The sequence below is a fragment of the Scyliorhinus torazame genome, chromosome 14 (assembly GCF_047496885.1).
Source record: "Scyliorhinus torazame isolate Kashiwa2021f chromosome 14, sScyTor2.1, whole genome shotgun sequence".
NCBI classification, from domain to species: domain Eukaryota; kingdom Metazoa; phylum Chordata; class Chondrichthyes; order Carcharhiniformes; family Scyliorhinidae; genus Scyliorhinus; species Scyliorhinus torazame.
In genome coordinates, this window is record NC_092720.1 from 208,141,726 (window position 1) to 208,156,172 (window position 14,447).

A 14,447-nucleotide genomic window follows, 5' to 3' on the forward strand; every position below is an offset into this window, starting at 1 on the left:
AAGTATATCGTCCATGCTAACACTAAGAATTCCTGGCATCTTGCGAGATGGAAAACGTCTATGTTGTCTTCACTGTTTCTTGGTCGGCACATGTAATATCCTGCTTAATAAATTCTACATGATTCATCAATTCTAGTTGTCCGTACCCTATAAGCCAATCACAACTGAAGACATAGTGTTCGAAATTAAAAAAAGTCGGAGCTAAGACGTGTTTCTTTAATTCGAAGACTTTTATACATCAAAGTACTAATCCTCACACCAGAGGAAAAGATTGATGGTAATTGGCAAAGGAAGCAATGGTAACATGAGGGAAAAGTATTTCATGCAGCCACTAGTTAGAATCTGGAATGCACGGCCAGGGAGTGTGTGGAAAGGTTGTCCAATTGAAGCATTCGACAGGGAATTGGATAATTATGGGGAAAGAAAAATATGCAGGGATACAGGAAGAAGAAATGGGAAGAGCACGAGATGAATTGCTCCTTCAGATGGCCAAAATAGGCAGTAAGGGGTTCATGGTTTCATGTTGTGCTAGGATCATTCAACAGGAGACCAACCAACTAGAGATTAATATAAACCGAAAATGATGGAAATACTCAGCAGGCCGGGCAGCTCGATAACGGCACTTACTCACTGCCTGAGCCCAAACTGAAGACAGCGAGTATCACAGCAGCAGCTGGTCTCCCACCTCCCCTCCCCTCCCCTCCTACTGAAAGTCAATGTGAGATTCACCGCTGAAAACCATGACAGTGAAATGTCCATCACCATGAAGAAGGGAGAGGATTCGGGAGGTTTGGGGTGGGAATATTGACAGCGGCTCAATGCAGAACCAACACTAACTCCTGGGAAATTTTACAAAGTGGATGTCTTGTCATTCTCCCCCCCCCCCCCCCCACACACACACACACACACTGCCTCTTTCGCGAATGCTCTACTCTATCTCACTCACTCTTTTCCTTCCCCACCTTCTCGGAAAGCTATTTCGGGGACCCTCTGGAAAGACCCCAGTATGAGAATCTGATGAACTGATTCATCTCAAACACAGTGATGTCCCCCCACCTTCTGCCTGTGGAGCAACATTACAGGCAGGAAGGTGACCGGCTTCCTGCAGTTCACAGCTCATTCTACCCAGTAAGTTCCTCGCTACAATTGAGCTTCTATTTGTTTCTTCACTCCCTCTCCTTCTTGCCCCCAGCCCTACAGAGGTCCTTGCTGATCATTCAGTTCCCAGTTCCGATGCAGGGTTAATGTTAACCTAGCTGCTCTCACATCCTGTGGCTGAAACCCACCCATCAGTTTACAGCTGACAGGAGGCAAGGAGGTGGCAGGGAGATGGATCTGCTAATGACTTTTCATCCCGCTGATTGTCAGCGGCGCAGAGTTTCCCCCATCCATTTTCGATCCCGGATTGAAGATGGGAAAGATTATCTCAGTGAAAGTGTCGGTGAAAGTGTGGAGATGAGACATGTTGTCCGCATTGTAAAACGACAGCTGTCCCCCCTCATAGTCCAGGAAAACTCCAATCTTCCGGGGATTCACAATCAGGGTTAGGGGGGTCAGTGATGGGGAGGTAGAGGCAAAATAGACACTTCCGGCAATCAGTCTCACAATCCAGTATCCGTTCTCAGGTTTCGGGTCAATTTCGCTTTTTCTGTCCACTGAGCCCCGAACCACTCCCAGCCGCCATTCAGTCTTGTTCCCCACACCCACCTCCCAGTAATGCCTTCCTGATGTGAATCCCTCTGATCCCAGGACATAGGGCGATAAATCAAACCTCTCCGGGGTGTCAGGAAGCGGCCGCCACATGTCTCCGAGACTCACACTGGTCCGGTCCTCAGACAGGATGAGCCAGGAATTCGCTGTGTTCAGATCCAGAGTCAGAGAGGCTGGAGCTGGGGGAAAGTTAAAATAACACAGTCAGTGATTTAGAGCAGGCATTTTCAAAGTCGGGATCACGACCCTCGGGCGGGTCTCGGGTGGGTGTCGGGAGGGCCGCAGAGCCGGCTGCGAGCGGCCTTCAAGAGGTTCTGCGCATGTGCACCGATGTGCGGACATGCATGCGAATTGTGCACACATTTTTGCATATGGTCCTAGCCGTCATATTGAAGGCCGCTCGCAGCCGGCATTGTTAAAAGCCAGCTGTTGCACGTGGATTTGCGCAATCGAAGATGCAGGAGAAGATTTTTTTAAAAATTCAATATAATCTTCCTGCCTGAAGGGAGGCAAAGAGCAGGTCATGCCCCCCAAACGTCGCTGTCACGTGTTTTGGGCGCAATTGCGATTCCTCCATTTTTTCAGCAGCAAACAAGTAAACGAGAACCAAGGAGGCTCACCTCTCGCATTAAAGGTAAGAGAAAATGGTGGGTCCCAAACGTTGGCTGGCATGGGTCACGAAGGTTGGCCCGCGTGAGTTGCGAAGGTTGACCCACCTGAGTCGTGAAGGTCGGCCAGTATGGGTTGCAAAGATCGGCTGGCATGGGCTGCGAAGGTCAGCCGACATGGTCCCGAAGGTTGGTATAAATGGGTCCCCGGAAAAAAAGTTTGAAAGGCACTGATTTAGACGGATGGGGTTCCCACGGATTTAACAGTGCATAAGGAGAGAGAGAATGCAGAAGGACGGAGAGTAAGTAGAGTAAGAGAGATGAAAAGGAGAACCTGAAGGATAGAGAATTCACAATAACTTCATTGCAGTGTTGATGTAAGCCTACTTGTGACAATAAGAAAGATTATTATTGTTAACCCAAGGGAGCGGAGGAAGACAAAAGGAAAATGTGAGCTGGAGATGGAAGGGACAAAGTCTGGAGGAGGGACTGTGAGTAGGAAGGGTTAAGAGGCAGCAGGAAGCCCAGAGGATGGCAAGAATTTTAGGGAGGAGTGGGGGGTCATCATAGAATTTACAGTGCAGAAGGAGGCCATTCGGCCCATCGAGTCTGCACCGGCTCTTGGAAAGAGCACCCTACCCAAGGTCAACACCTCCACCCTATCCCCATAACCCAGTAACCCCACCCAACATGAAGGGCAATTTTTGGACACTAAGGGCAATTTAGCATGGCCAATCCACCTAACCTGCACATCTTTGGACTGTGGGAGGAAACCGGAGCACCCGGAGGAAACCCACGCAGACACGGGGAGAACGTGCAGACTCCGCACAGACAGTGACCCAAGCCGGAATCGAACCTGGGACCCTGGAGCTGTGAAGCAATTGTGCTATCCGCAATGCTACCGTGCGGGATCAGGAGGGGTTGCAACATATAAGTGAGGGGTAAATAATGAGGGAGGGGGGGCTATCAGGTACAGCTCTGGTGGATATGGAGGAGGTTGAAAGTGGAAGGTGAGGGGTTACTGAGTGGGAAGTTAAGTTATGTGAAGGAAATATTGCGAGTGTGATCAGAGTACATGAAAGCATGGTGTGGAAATTGGGAGATGGAGAGGGAGAGGAGATAGGAAAAAAGATGGAGGGAGATGGAGGGAGAGAGCGAGAAGTGGAGAGGAGTTGAGGATGAGAGAGTGGGAGATGGGAGAGGGAGTTGGAGGGAGAGAATGGGAGGGGAGAGGTGCGAGGCGTCAAAAATAGTGACAGGAAAGGTAGAGAAGGCAGAGGAGCGAAGAGAAGGAGGAGTAGGGATCAACAGGTTGAAATGGAGGAGTGTGGGCTGTCGAGTGCAGAGAGTCTGGGAGGAGTAAGTTCAAATGCAGGAGATGGGATGGAGAGAGTGAGCAGTGGAGGCGGGCAGTGATGTGGGAGAGTGGCAACGGGAGAGTGCAAAGAGAGGCAGTGAAGAAGAGGGCCAGGAGGGGGGATAGAATGGGCGGAGTAGGGGAGTGAGAGGATAGAGGGGCTCAGGATGGGGCGAGAGAACGGTGGGAATGGGAGTGTTGACAGAGAGGTGGGAGGAGTGGGAGGTAATAGAGAGCACAGGAAGGCGAGGGGACAGAGTGAGATTGTTCAAAAGTGAGGAGAAAACGGATGGGAGGGGAAAGTGGAGGCATATGGGGGATTGAAGAAAGCAGGAGAATGCTGAGAAAGAGGAGTGTGTAAGAGATAAAGCACATGTAGGAGGGGAGGGAGGATGGGAAAGGGAGAGCAGAGACAAATAGACAACACATAACAGGGCATGCACAAATATCTATATGTAATGGGAAACTGATGTGGAGAAATGAACGCATGGAGGGGAGAAAGTGTGCACAGGCACATATCTTCGTCTACCCGCGATATTCCTTTGTTAGTCAGAAATATATCTACTTCTGCCTTAAAACTATTCAATTCCCCTGCCGCCAGTCCCCTCTGAGGGAGAGAGTACCCAATATTTATGATCACCTGAGAGCAAACAAGCATTGCTCATCAGTTCCAGTGGGGACAAAAAATGTTTTGGATAATAACACGGCTTAATAATAGGACTACCTTCCAAGATTCTATAGTCTTTGTAACAGTTCCTACGAATTGCAGGGTAGCTAATGTAACCCTGCAAATCCGGGTGAGAGGGTGAGCTGTGAGGATGATGCAGAGATGCTTCAATGTGATTTGGACAAGTTGAGTGAGTGGGCAAATAAATGGCCGAGGTAGGATAGCACATAGAACACAGAACTGTACAGCACAGTACAGGCCCTTCGGCCCGTGATGTTGTGCTGAACTAGTCTGAAATTAAGATCAAATCAACCTACTCCCAATCATTCGAGTGCACTCCATATGCCGATCCAATAACCGCTTGAAAGTTCCTCAAGTTTCCGACTCCACTGCCAGAGCTGGGCGTGCGTTCCACACCCCAACCATTCTCTGAATAAAGAACCTACCTCTGACACCCATCCTACATGAAAGTCAAAGAGATCTAGGAGTACAGGTCCACAGGTCATTGAAAGGGGCAACACAGGTGGAGAAGGTAGTCAAGAAGGCATACGGCATGCTTGCCTTCATTGGCCGGGGCATTGAGTATAAGAATTGGCAAGTCATGTTGCAGCTGTATAGAACCTTAGTTAGGCCACACTTGGAGTATAGTGTTCAATTCTGGTCGCCACACTACCAGAAGATTGTGGAGGCTTTAGAGAGGGTGCAGAAGAGATTTACCAGAATGTTGCCTGGTATGGAGGGCATTAGCTATGAGGAGCGGTTGAATAAACTCGGTTTGTTCCCACTGGAACGAAGGAGGTTGAGGGGAGACCCGATAGAGGTCTACAAAATTATGAGGGGCATAGACAGAGTGGATAGTCAGAGGCTTTTCCCCAGGGTAGAGGGGTCAATTACTAGGGGGCATAAGTTTAAGGTGAGAGGGGCAAGGTTTAGAGTAGATGTACGAGGCAAGTATTTTACGCAGAGGGTAGTGGGTGCCTGGAACTCGCTACCGGAGGAGGTGGTGGAAGCAGGGACGATAATGACATTCAAGGGGCATCTTGACAAATACACGAATAGGATGGGAATAGAGGGATACGGACCCAGGAAGTGTAGAAGATTGTAGTTTAGTCAGGCAGCATGGTCGGCACGGGCTTGGAGGGCCGAAGGGCCTGTTCCTGTGCTGTACATTTCTTTGTTCTTTGTTCTTGTAGATCTTCCATCATGAACCTTATAGTTAATGTGGATAAATATGAGTTTCAGCACTTAGGTGGCAGAAACAGGCAAGATATCATTACCGGAATCGCTGGAGATTGGGGGAGGGAAATATGCAACGAGACCTGGGTGATCCTGTAAGCATGTAGATGCAGGAGGTGGTGAAGAAGACAAATAGTGTTGGACACCAGGTTCCTGAGTTGGATGATCAACCAATGTCATAATGTATGACGGAGCAGGCTTGAAGAGCCGAATGGCCTACCCCTCCTTGTATGTTTCTAATTGGACAATGAGTTGCTGGTCCTTCAGTTTTCGCTGGGCTCCACTGGAACATTACAGCAGGTCAAAAATGGAGATGGTCTGTGAGAAAGATCCCGAGTGTAATGGCAAGCAACAGAAGGTTGGGGGTCATGTCTGCGGACTGAGTGAAGGCGCTGTTTAAAGTGGTCACCCAGCCCGGATTTAGTCTTCCCAATGTAGAGGAGGCCACATTTGGAGCAGCGAATATGGTAGACTAAATTTATCAAAGCGAGGGGGAGTGAGGAGGGGGGAAGGGTCACAGTGGAATGAAACTTGATTTTGTCAAGGACAGCTTGGAATAACTGTAATTAAGTATGTAGATATTCTGTATAGATACGAGTTGATACAGTAGCATCCAGGGGGAAAGCAAAGCTTCTAGAACAAGTGTAGCTGAAGGTCGGAAACATTTGTGGTTGCACAGGATGTGCACTGCCGTACAGAAAGCCTGTGGCGTGAGGAAGTGTACACGCTGCTCTGTGTATCTGTTATAGTGCGGAATGCACTTGTCAGAGTTCCTGCTGCCGCCTTGGACGTCAGAACCCCGTTTGTGTACACTTGAATAATGCTTATGTATGGTGTCCTAGTCTTTGCTGAGTCTTGTTACCCCACAACAGAAAAATACTTGTTGTGTTTCACCAATGAATAAATTCCACGGACAGAGCACATCATTCTAATTTCCAAAAAGTTCTCTCACCCAAACTAAACGATTGCTGTGGGGTAAAGGATATCTCCCTCTCATTCTTCAACATGTGTTTATTTCTTGATTATTGAAAACCACATTGTTTCATTCAATATCTTTTCAATATCTTTGTTAAAAACAGGAGGGAAATTACTCGCCAGATGCAGAATGATGTGTATAACTGCGAAGTTCTCCACGTGGATTGGAAAAACATAATAATAATAATAATTGCTTATTGTCACAAGTAGGCTTCAATGATGTTATTGTGAAAAGCCCCCAGTCGCCACATTCCCGCACCTATTCGGGGAGGCCGGTACGGGAATTGAACCCACGCTGCTGGCATTGTTCTGCATTACAAGCCAGCTGTTTAGCCCACTGTGCTGAACCAGCCCCTAGTTAATGGTGATAGATTGGGAAATATTGATGTACAAAAGGACCTGGATGTCCTAGTGGACCAGCATGCAAATGGAGCAAGCAGTTAGGAAGGTGGTGAGCCTATCGAAATATCTATCACGTAAGCATGTGGAAGCCATATCTTTGAATGCATTTAATAAGAAATAGATTTTAGAAATTAAAAACATAGAATATAGAACACACAATGCAGAAAGAGGCCATTCAGCCCATCGAGTATGCACCAACCCACTTAAGCCCTCACTTCCTCCCTATTCCCCATAACCAATAACCCCACCTAACCTTTTTGGTCCCCAAGCGCAATTTATCATGGCTAATACACCTAACCTGCACTTCTTTGGACTGTGGGTGGAAACCGGAGCATCCGGAGGAAACCCACGCAGACACGGGGAGAACGTGCAGACTCCGCACTGACAGTGATCCAGCGGGGAATCGAACCTGGGACCCTGGCGCTGTGAAGCCACTGTACCATTCATTTGTGCTACTGTGCTGCCCAAAACACCGAGGAGTATGAGGTTGAGCGCGAGTATGGCGTTGGCAGAAAGGGTTCAGGGTAGGAATTTTAAACAGCCGGGGTAAGGAGGCTTGGGGATAAATTCTACTTTGGTCCAACAGCTTGATGACTGTTAATTGGTTACTCCGATTGATTACTTGCACCACGCATGCGTATAATATAAAGAACAATGCAGTGAGAATCTACAACTGATACGAACCCTGTAACCGAGTTTTAAAGTGTTGCTCTTTTTAGCCTTAGTTTATTAGCTCTGATTATGTCACCTTTGCTCACGAGTCGCCAGGTATCTTTCTGATACCGCCACGTGGTTCAAGCTCGAGTTATGATTAATAAGTCAGCACACCGTTTAGTAAGATTGAAATCAACGGCCATTTATTATATACAACAAGTAATGCTTACACAATAATCCTACTATCTATATAGAAACCTATCACTACTGGCCAATACTTAACTTTAGGAAGGGCCCACCAGGTCAGGGAAATGAATGGCTTATCGAATCGGATCTGGCCCGCGGGATTCAAAAAGGCTGATACAGGTTGATGGCTAGGAGTCTTTATCAGGTAGCGATCGCTGGAGTCAAACTTACTGTTTCTGTGTCGATGTTCTTGCGAAGGTCTCAAGCAGGAGAAGAAGGGAGAGAGAGAGCGATCTGAACTTGGCCCCTTACTTTATAGAGCCCAGGGGCTTCCCGCCTCAAGGGCCGCCCAGAGAGGCGGGAAGCCCCTGTGCCCTATAAAGTAAGGGGCCAAGTTCAGATCGCTCTCTCTCTCTCCCTTCTTCTCCTGCTCGAGACCTTCGCAAGAACATCAACAAAGAAACAGTAAGTTTAACTCCAGCGATCGCTACCTGATAAAGACTCCTAGCCATCGACCTGTATCAGCCTTTTTGAATCCCGCGGGCCAGATCCGATTCAATAAGCCATTCGTTTGCCTGACCTGGTGGGCCCTTCCTAAAGTTAATTATTGGCCAGTAGTGATAGGTTTCTATATAGATAGTAGGATTATTGTGTAAGCATTACTTGTTGTATATAATAAATGACCGTTGATTTCAATCTTACTAAGCGGTGTGCTGACTTATTAATCATAACTCGAGCTTGAACCACGTGGCGGTATCAGAAAGATACCTGGCGATTCGTGAGCAAAGGTGACATAATCAGAGCTAATAAACTAAGGCTAAAAAGAGCAACATAATTGGCGACACTACCGGGACCCGACATAGAAGTGGAAAACCACTCCGGGAGAACCCCAACAATTTGAATAGAATCCAATTATAGCACACGTTCCCTCACTCCAAATGTTGACAACTAGACACCGCTAATTGTCAATTGAATCCGAATCCTGAGAATGGTTGGGACCACTAACCATATTCATGGTGTGGAGATGCCAGAGTTGGACTGGGGCAGGCACAGTAAGAAGTCTTACGACACCAGGTTAAAGTCAAACAGGTTTGTTTGGAATCACTAGCTTTCGGAGTGCAGTTCCTTCTTCAGATGAATGACTCGCCTAACGAAGGGGTCACGCTCCAAAAGCTACTGATTAGAAAATAAACCTGTTGGATGTTAACCTGATGTTGTAAGATTTCTTACTGTGCCCCTATTCATGGGGTAAGCAGTGGATACTCTGGCTCAGTGTTCGATCCAAAGGGTCACTCCAAAATCTCAACCTCGTTCACTCTGAACTGCGTTTTCACCCTCGTTTTCTCTAATTTTCAGATTCTCGTTACCTTTTCGTCGATTCCTTCCGTTACCCGATTAAAGCTGTACATGGGTCATCCTCACTGTGCTAGATCTAAGATATCATCCTAAAATCACCCTCATCTCCCCACCATCTACGAATGACGCAGCATTATCGATCATCTGATCTGAGGGCTGGATGGTCGTCTATTCTGAATTTATAAATTCTTACCTGGGTTAATGAAGTCAAACATTTCTCTCCATGCAATGTACTGTAAAGGGCCTTTGACATTCCAAGCATAAATTTTGCCATCTAATACTGGCTGTATTTGATATTCCGCACGAATCCTGTAAATATTAAAGAGTACATGTTAAATATTGACTATAGATTTTGCCATGGTTATTTAAAAACAATATTTGCAGAGAGTTTCAGTAAATTCCACGTCCTACCTTTCTTTCTGCCAAGTGTCCGTCTGCAAGACATGAATAACCAAGTAATGAGGTTCGGAGCAGACTTCAGGAGGACTTACTCGGGTTGGTGAAATCAACAGACAAGGGCAACTGAAATATTTTTGCAGAGACTTGTAAAATGACGCCGTTTCAAATTGGGTGCAGGGACAGAGAGAACTAGGCATCGCATATAGAAATCTTCAATGGCGTTGTTAAAACAAGAGAGTATTTGTTTTAAACAACGACTGGCGATGTGCAATAACATCAGAAAATCCTAGAAATACTCAGTACATCTGGCAACATCGGTTGACAAATCAACGGAGTTAACCTTGCATGTAAAGGAGCTTTCTTCAGAACCAGTGATCTGGAATGATCTCCGTGACACCGTTTTAGGAAATCGGATTGCGCAGACTCACACAGAACCGGAAGGAGGAATGCACAGACTGACACAGTGCCGGAAGTAACAATGGACTGACTGACAGCCCCGGGAGTAAGAAAGCACAGACTGGCACAGTTCCGGAAGTAACAATGGACTGACTGACAGCCCCGGGAGTAAGAAAGCACAGACTGGCACAGTTCCGGAAGTAAGAATGCACAGACTGACACAGTGCCGGAAGTAAGAATGCACTGACTGACACAAAGAATGCACTGACTGTCACAGTGCCAGATGTATTGCCCACAGTAATTTTCAAGAAGGAATTGGATGCATTCTTAAAAAGGGGAATGAAGTGATATGAGCTCCGGGATAATACTAAACTTGCTGAACGTGTAAGCATCGAGATCACGACAAATCCTTCCTAATAGGCGGTATTTTGCAGACCATGTGAGCGTCTGTTAGTATAACAGCAGAACCGACTGGGGATAGGCAAAACAATCAATCTCAATCCGCTTCTATTTTTTTATTTGAATACTATATTAATTTCAAGGTTATTCTTTGTTATGTTTCGATCTGAAGGCCTGAAGATTCATGGCCCGCTATATATTCCGCTATATATGAACTGACCCGCTATGTATTCCCTCACCTTCAGAAATATCAGTTCGTCTTTTTGCTCCTCCTGTCTCTGCAACTTTGAGAATTTCTCCTCCAGAAAATGTAAATTCTCCTGAATCTCTCGAAGGTTTATCTCCATTGGTTCTAGAATGCTCTTCTCTTCTTTCCTGAGATTTTCGAGTAAACGCTGCTCTTTCTCAGTGAGAATCTGATGCATTTTACTGAACTCGGCTGTGATGTGGGTCTGCAGACTGCTCGACTGTTCCTACCAAATGAAATGTGAAACATAATTAATGTCCCGCGATAAAGGGAACAAAACTAACCGAGATCCCAGAAAATCAGCACAGGAAACCTTACCCTAACTTCAGAAATCATCCGTTTCTGTATCAGTTCCGTTTCTTGAACCACAGATATCTTGTCTGTCAGATAATTTAAGGACGATTTGAGCTGATCCTGGCAGTGGGAGAAAACATCACAGAATGTAAGTGTTAGACTATGAAAATATGGAATGAAATAATCAAGAGATCGTCCATGTTCATTTACCTTGTGGATTTCAACAGCTTCTACAATCGGTATGAAGCTGTGGAACTTGTGTTCTCGCGAATCTCTACAAGTGTAACAAATCAATTTCTTGTCAGTTTCACAAAACAGCTTCAGTTCTTCCTGATGTTCCTCACAGCGAAGTTTACGTTCCATCCCTTTCGGATTCGCGTTCAATTTTCGAGCTTTATCGGCCAAATTTGCCAAGGCCCGATTTTCCCTTAACTCTTTTTCCGGAAACGCCTCTTTGCAATCCGGGCAAGTGTTTATCATCTTTTTCCCCCAACGCCGGGTGATACAGGAGCGGCAGAAGTTGTGTCCACAACCCAGTATTACCGGATCGCTGAAGAAATTAAGACAAATGGGACAAATTGTCTCCTCGATCCAACTCTCTGCTTGCTGTCTGGAAGCCATCTTCACACTCAGCGCTTCCCCTGTGTCAAACTGATATTGGTTTCAATGTTACTTCGCTGCCGAACACTATCAGTACAGAGATTTCCTGTTGAAGGTCACTGTACTTCTTAGGAAAACATTAATAGCTGTCGATTTTTGCGGAGGTCGGACAAAAATGACCGTACGTATCATTCGACTTCGAAAGCAGAATCGAGCATCTGAACGCGGGCTGGGAAAGCAAAGTCACAAGGATTGTTGGCAATGGGGAAAAAGGAAAGAGAGGAGGGCGAGGGAGAAATGCGAGAAGGGAGATAAACGGAGACCGAGATTGCATTGCCCTTTACTCCAGACTAAATCTGCTGCCGGATACAAACCTTCTGGTGCAACACGGGGTAAGGTAGCGGTAATCGAATTGTGTTAATGAATCCAGGCGCTCAGCGTTAAAGGCAAGGAGGCAGAATCGGCAAGGAGTCATTATGGATGACAGGTACAGAGAAGATCTTGGCAGGGATTGGAGCGGTGAGATCCTCTCTTCCTGCCAGCAAGCAAAGGAACAAAGATTCTGCATTTTTATGGCGCCTTATACCGCCGCGGGATGGCCCAAAGGGTCTAACATACCACGAAATACGAAGAACCTATAGACATTGATGTGAATTAGAGAAACACATCAGCCAATTTGAGCACAGCAAGCTCCCACAAACAGCTATGAAATCAATGTCCAGGGTAACTGTGATTATGTGCCGGATAAGGGAGAAATATTAGGGAGGATTTCCATGTTCCTCTTGGTGCGATAGAGACACTTACATCCGCCTGAGAGGGAGAACAAAGAGTCTGTTCAACATCTCATCCGAAAAACGGCAACTCTCAATGTACAGCTTCTCCTGCGTCCTGCTCTGGAGTCTCTGCCCAGATCCTGTCAATAGTTTTCTGGGGTGGAACTCGATCTCCAGACGCACTGGGTGACCAAGGGCTGGAGATATAAATCCGGAATTATCTTTCTAGGCCGCCTCCTAGCTCACCAGCCCATAACCCAAGCCTTTGTACTCAATGACTGGTTTAGCACAGTTGGCTAAACAGCTGGCTTGTAATGCAGAACAAGGCCAGCAGCGTGGGTTCAATTCCCGTACCGGCCTCCCCAAACAGGCGCCGGAATGTGGCGACTAGGGGCTTTTCACTGTAACTTCATTGAAGCCCACTTGTAACATTAAGCAATTTTCATTTCAGTGGATCCTACCCAACGACAATGGCCGAGTCAAAATCACATCAACTGATGCTGGATGATCTTGGAGTCGCATCTCTGCTGAAATGTCAGGATTCTCTTGGCATACAGAGAATGTGGAACTCACTGCCACTTGGAGTAATTGAGGTGCAGAACATTGCTATATTGGCAGGGAGGCCTGCATTACAAGCTGCCTTGATGCAATATAAAATGCATTTGGAGCTTGTTTGGTATCTGTTTCGGAAAATTGGGTTTGTTTTCGAAACAGAAAAAAAACACATCTTGAGATACTTGAACTCTGAGCTATAGATTCACATTTCAGACAGTGCTGCTCTCCCACTTACTGATAAACAGGAAGTACTTCACAGGGAGGATGTTAGGACGTACCAATGGGAAAGGGGAAGGGCATTATGCCATCAGACCATAAGACATAGGAGCAGAATTATGCCATTCGGCCCATCGATTCTCCTCCGCCATTCAATCATGGCTGATATTTTTCTCATCCCCAAATCTCCTGCCTTCTCCCCATAACCCCATGTCCCCGAATTAATCAAGAACCTATCTCTCTCTGTCTTAAAGACATTCAGTGATTTGGCCTCCACGGCCTTCAGCGGCAAAGAATTCCACAGATTCAACACCCTCTGGCTGAAGAAATTCCTCTTCATCTATGTTTTAAATCGAGATTGTGTCCTCTGCTTCTAGTTATTCCTACAAGTGGAAACATCCTCTCCACGTGCACTCCATCCAGGCCTCACAGTATCCTATAAGTTTCAATAAGATCCCCCCTCATCCTTCCAACGAGCACAGACCCAGAGTTCTCAACCATTACTCATATGACAAGCTCTTATTTCCAGGGATCATTCTTCTGAATTTCCTCTGGACCCTTTCCAAGGCCAGCACATCCTTCCTTAGATATGGGGCCCAAAACTGCTCCCAATACTCCAAACGTGGTCTAAACAGAGCCTTATATAGCCTCAGAAATACATCCCTGCTCTTGTGTTCTTGCCTTCTCGACATGAATGCTAACATTGCATTTGTCTTCACTGCTGACTGAACCTGCAGGTTAACCTTAAGAGAATCGTGAACAAGGACTCTCAAGTCCGTTTTTGCTTCTGATTTCCTAAGCATCCCCCATGTAGAAAATAGCCAATGCCTCCATTTCTCCTTCCAAAGTGCATAACCTCACACTTTTCCACATTGTATTCTATCTGTCACTTCTTTGCCCACTCTCCTAGCCTGTCCAAGTCCTTCTGCAGCCCGCCTGCTTACTCAATACTACTTGTCCTTCCACAGATCTTTGTATCATCTACAAACGTAGCAACAGTGCCTTGAGTTCCTTCATTCAGATCATTAATGTATATTGTGAAAAGTTGTGGTCACAGCACCGACCCCTGAGGCACATCACTAGTCCATGACTGCCATCCTGAAAAAGACCCATTTGTCCCCACTCTCTGCCTTCTACCAGGCAGCAAACCATCTATCCATGCCAGGATCTTACCCTTAACACCATGGGTTCTTAACTCATTTAACAGTCTCCTATGCAGCACTTTGTCAAAGGCCTTCTGAAAATCTAAATAAATCATGTCTACCAGTTCTCCTTTGTCTAGCTTCCTTGTTACGTCCTGAAAGAACTCTAACAGATTTGTCAGACACGACCTCCCTTTGACAAAGCAGTGCTGGCTCAGCCCTATTTTATCATGCACTTCCAAGTACTCCGCGATCTCATCTTTAATAATGGACTC

The 14,447-nt window shown here is 46.4% G+C and overlaps 1 protein-coding gene across 1 annotated transcript; it reads right to left on the reverse strand.

The window, feature by feature from the left end:
• Positions 1-887: 887 nt before the first annotated feature.
• LOC140389143 (zinc-binding protein A33-like) lies at positions 888-11,514 on the reverse strand. The gene is made up of 7 exons (XM_072473300.1): positions 11,097-11,514; positions 10,911-11,006; positions 10,566-10,818; positions 10,348-10,417; positions 9,563-9,760; positions 9,345-9,460; positions 888-1,889 (listed from the first exon to the last, which is right to left on the reverse strand). The coding sequence occupies exons 1-7, from the start codon at positions 11,505-11,507 to the stop codon at positions 1,339-1,341; spliced, it is 1,695 nt and encodes a 564-aa protein (XP_072329401.1). The 5' UTR covers positions 11,508-11,514; the 3' UTR covers positions 888-1,338.
• Between the last annotated feature and the right edge of the window lie 2,933 nt (positions 11,515-14,447).

What these genes read in the sequence shown, in the direction of transcription:
- LOC140389143 (XM_072473300.1), bottom strand. Translation starts at nt 11,507, where the DNA reads ATGGCTTCCAGACAGCAAGCAGAGAGTTGGATCGAGGAGACAATTTGT. An exon ending in AAGCTGTTGAAATCCACAAG is followed by an intron (nt 11,007 to 11,096) that starts GTAAATGAACAT and finishes TCCCACTGCCAG; the next exon opens with GATCAGCTCAAATCGTCCTT. An exon ending in GACACTTGGCAGAAAGAAAG is followed by an intron (nt 9,461 to 9,562) that starts GTAGGACGTGGA and finishes TAATATTTACAG; the next exon opens with GATTCGTGCGGAATATCAAA.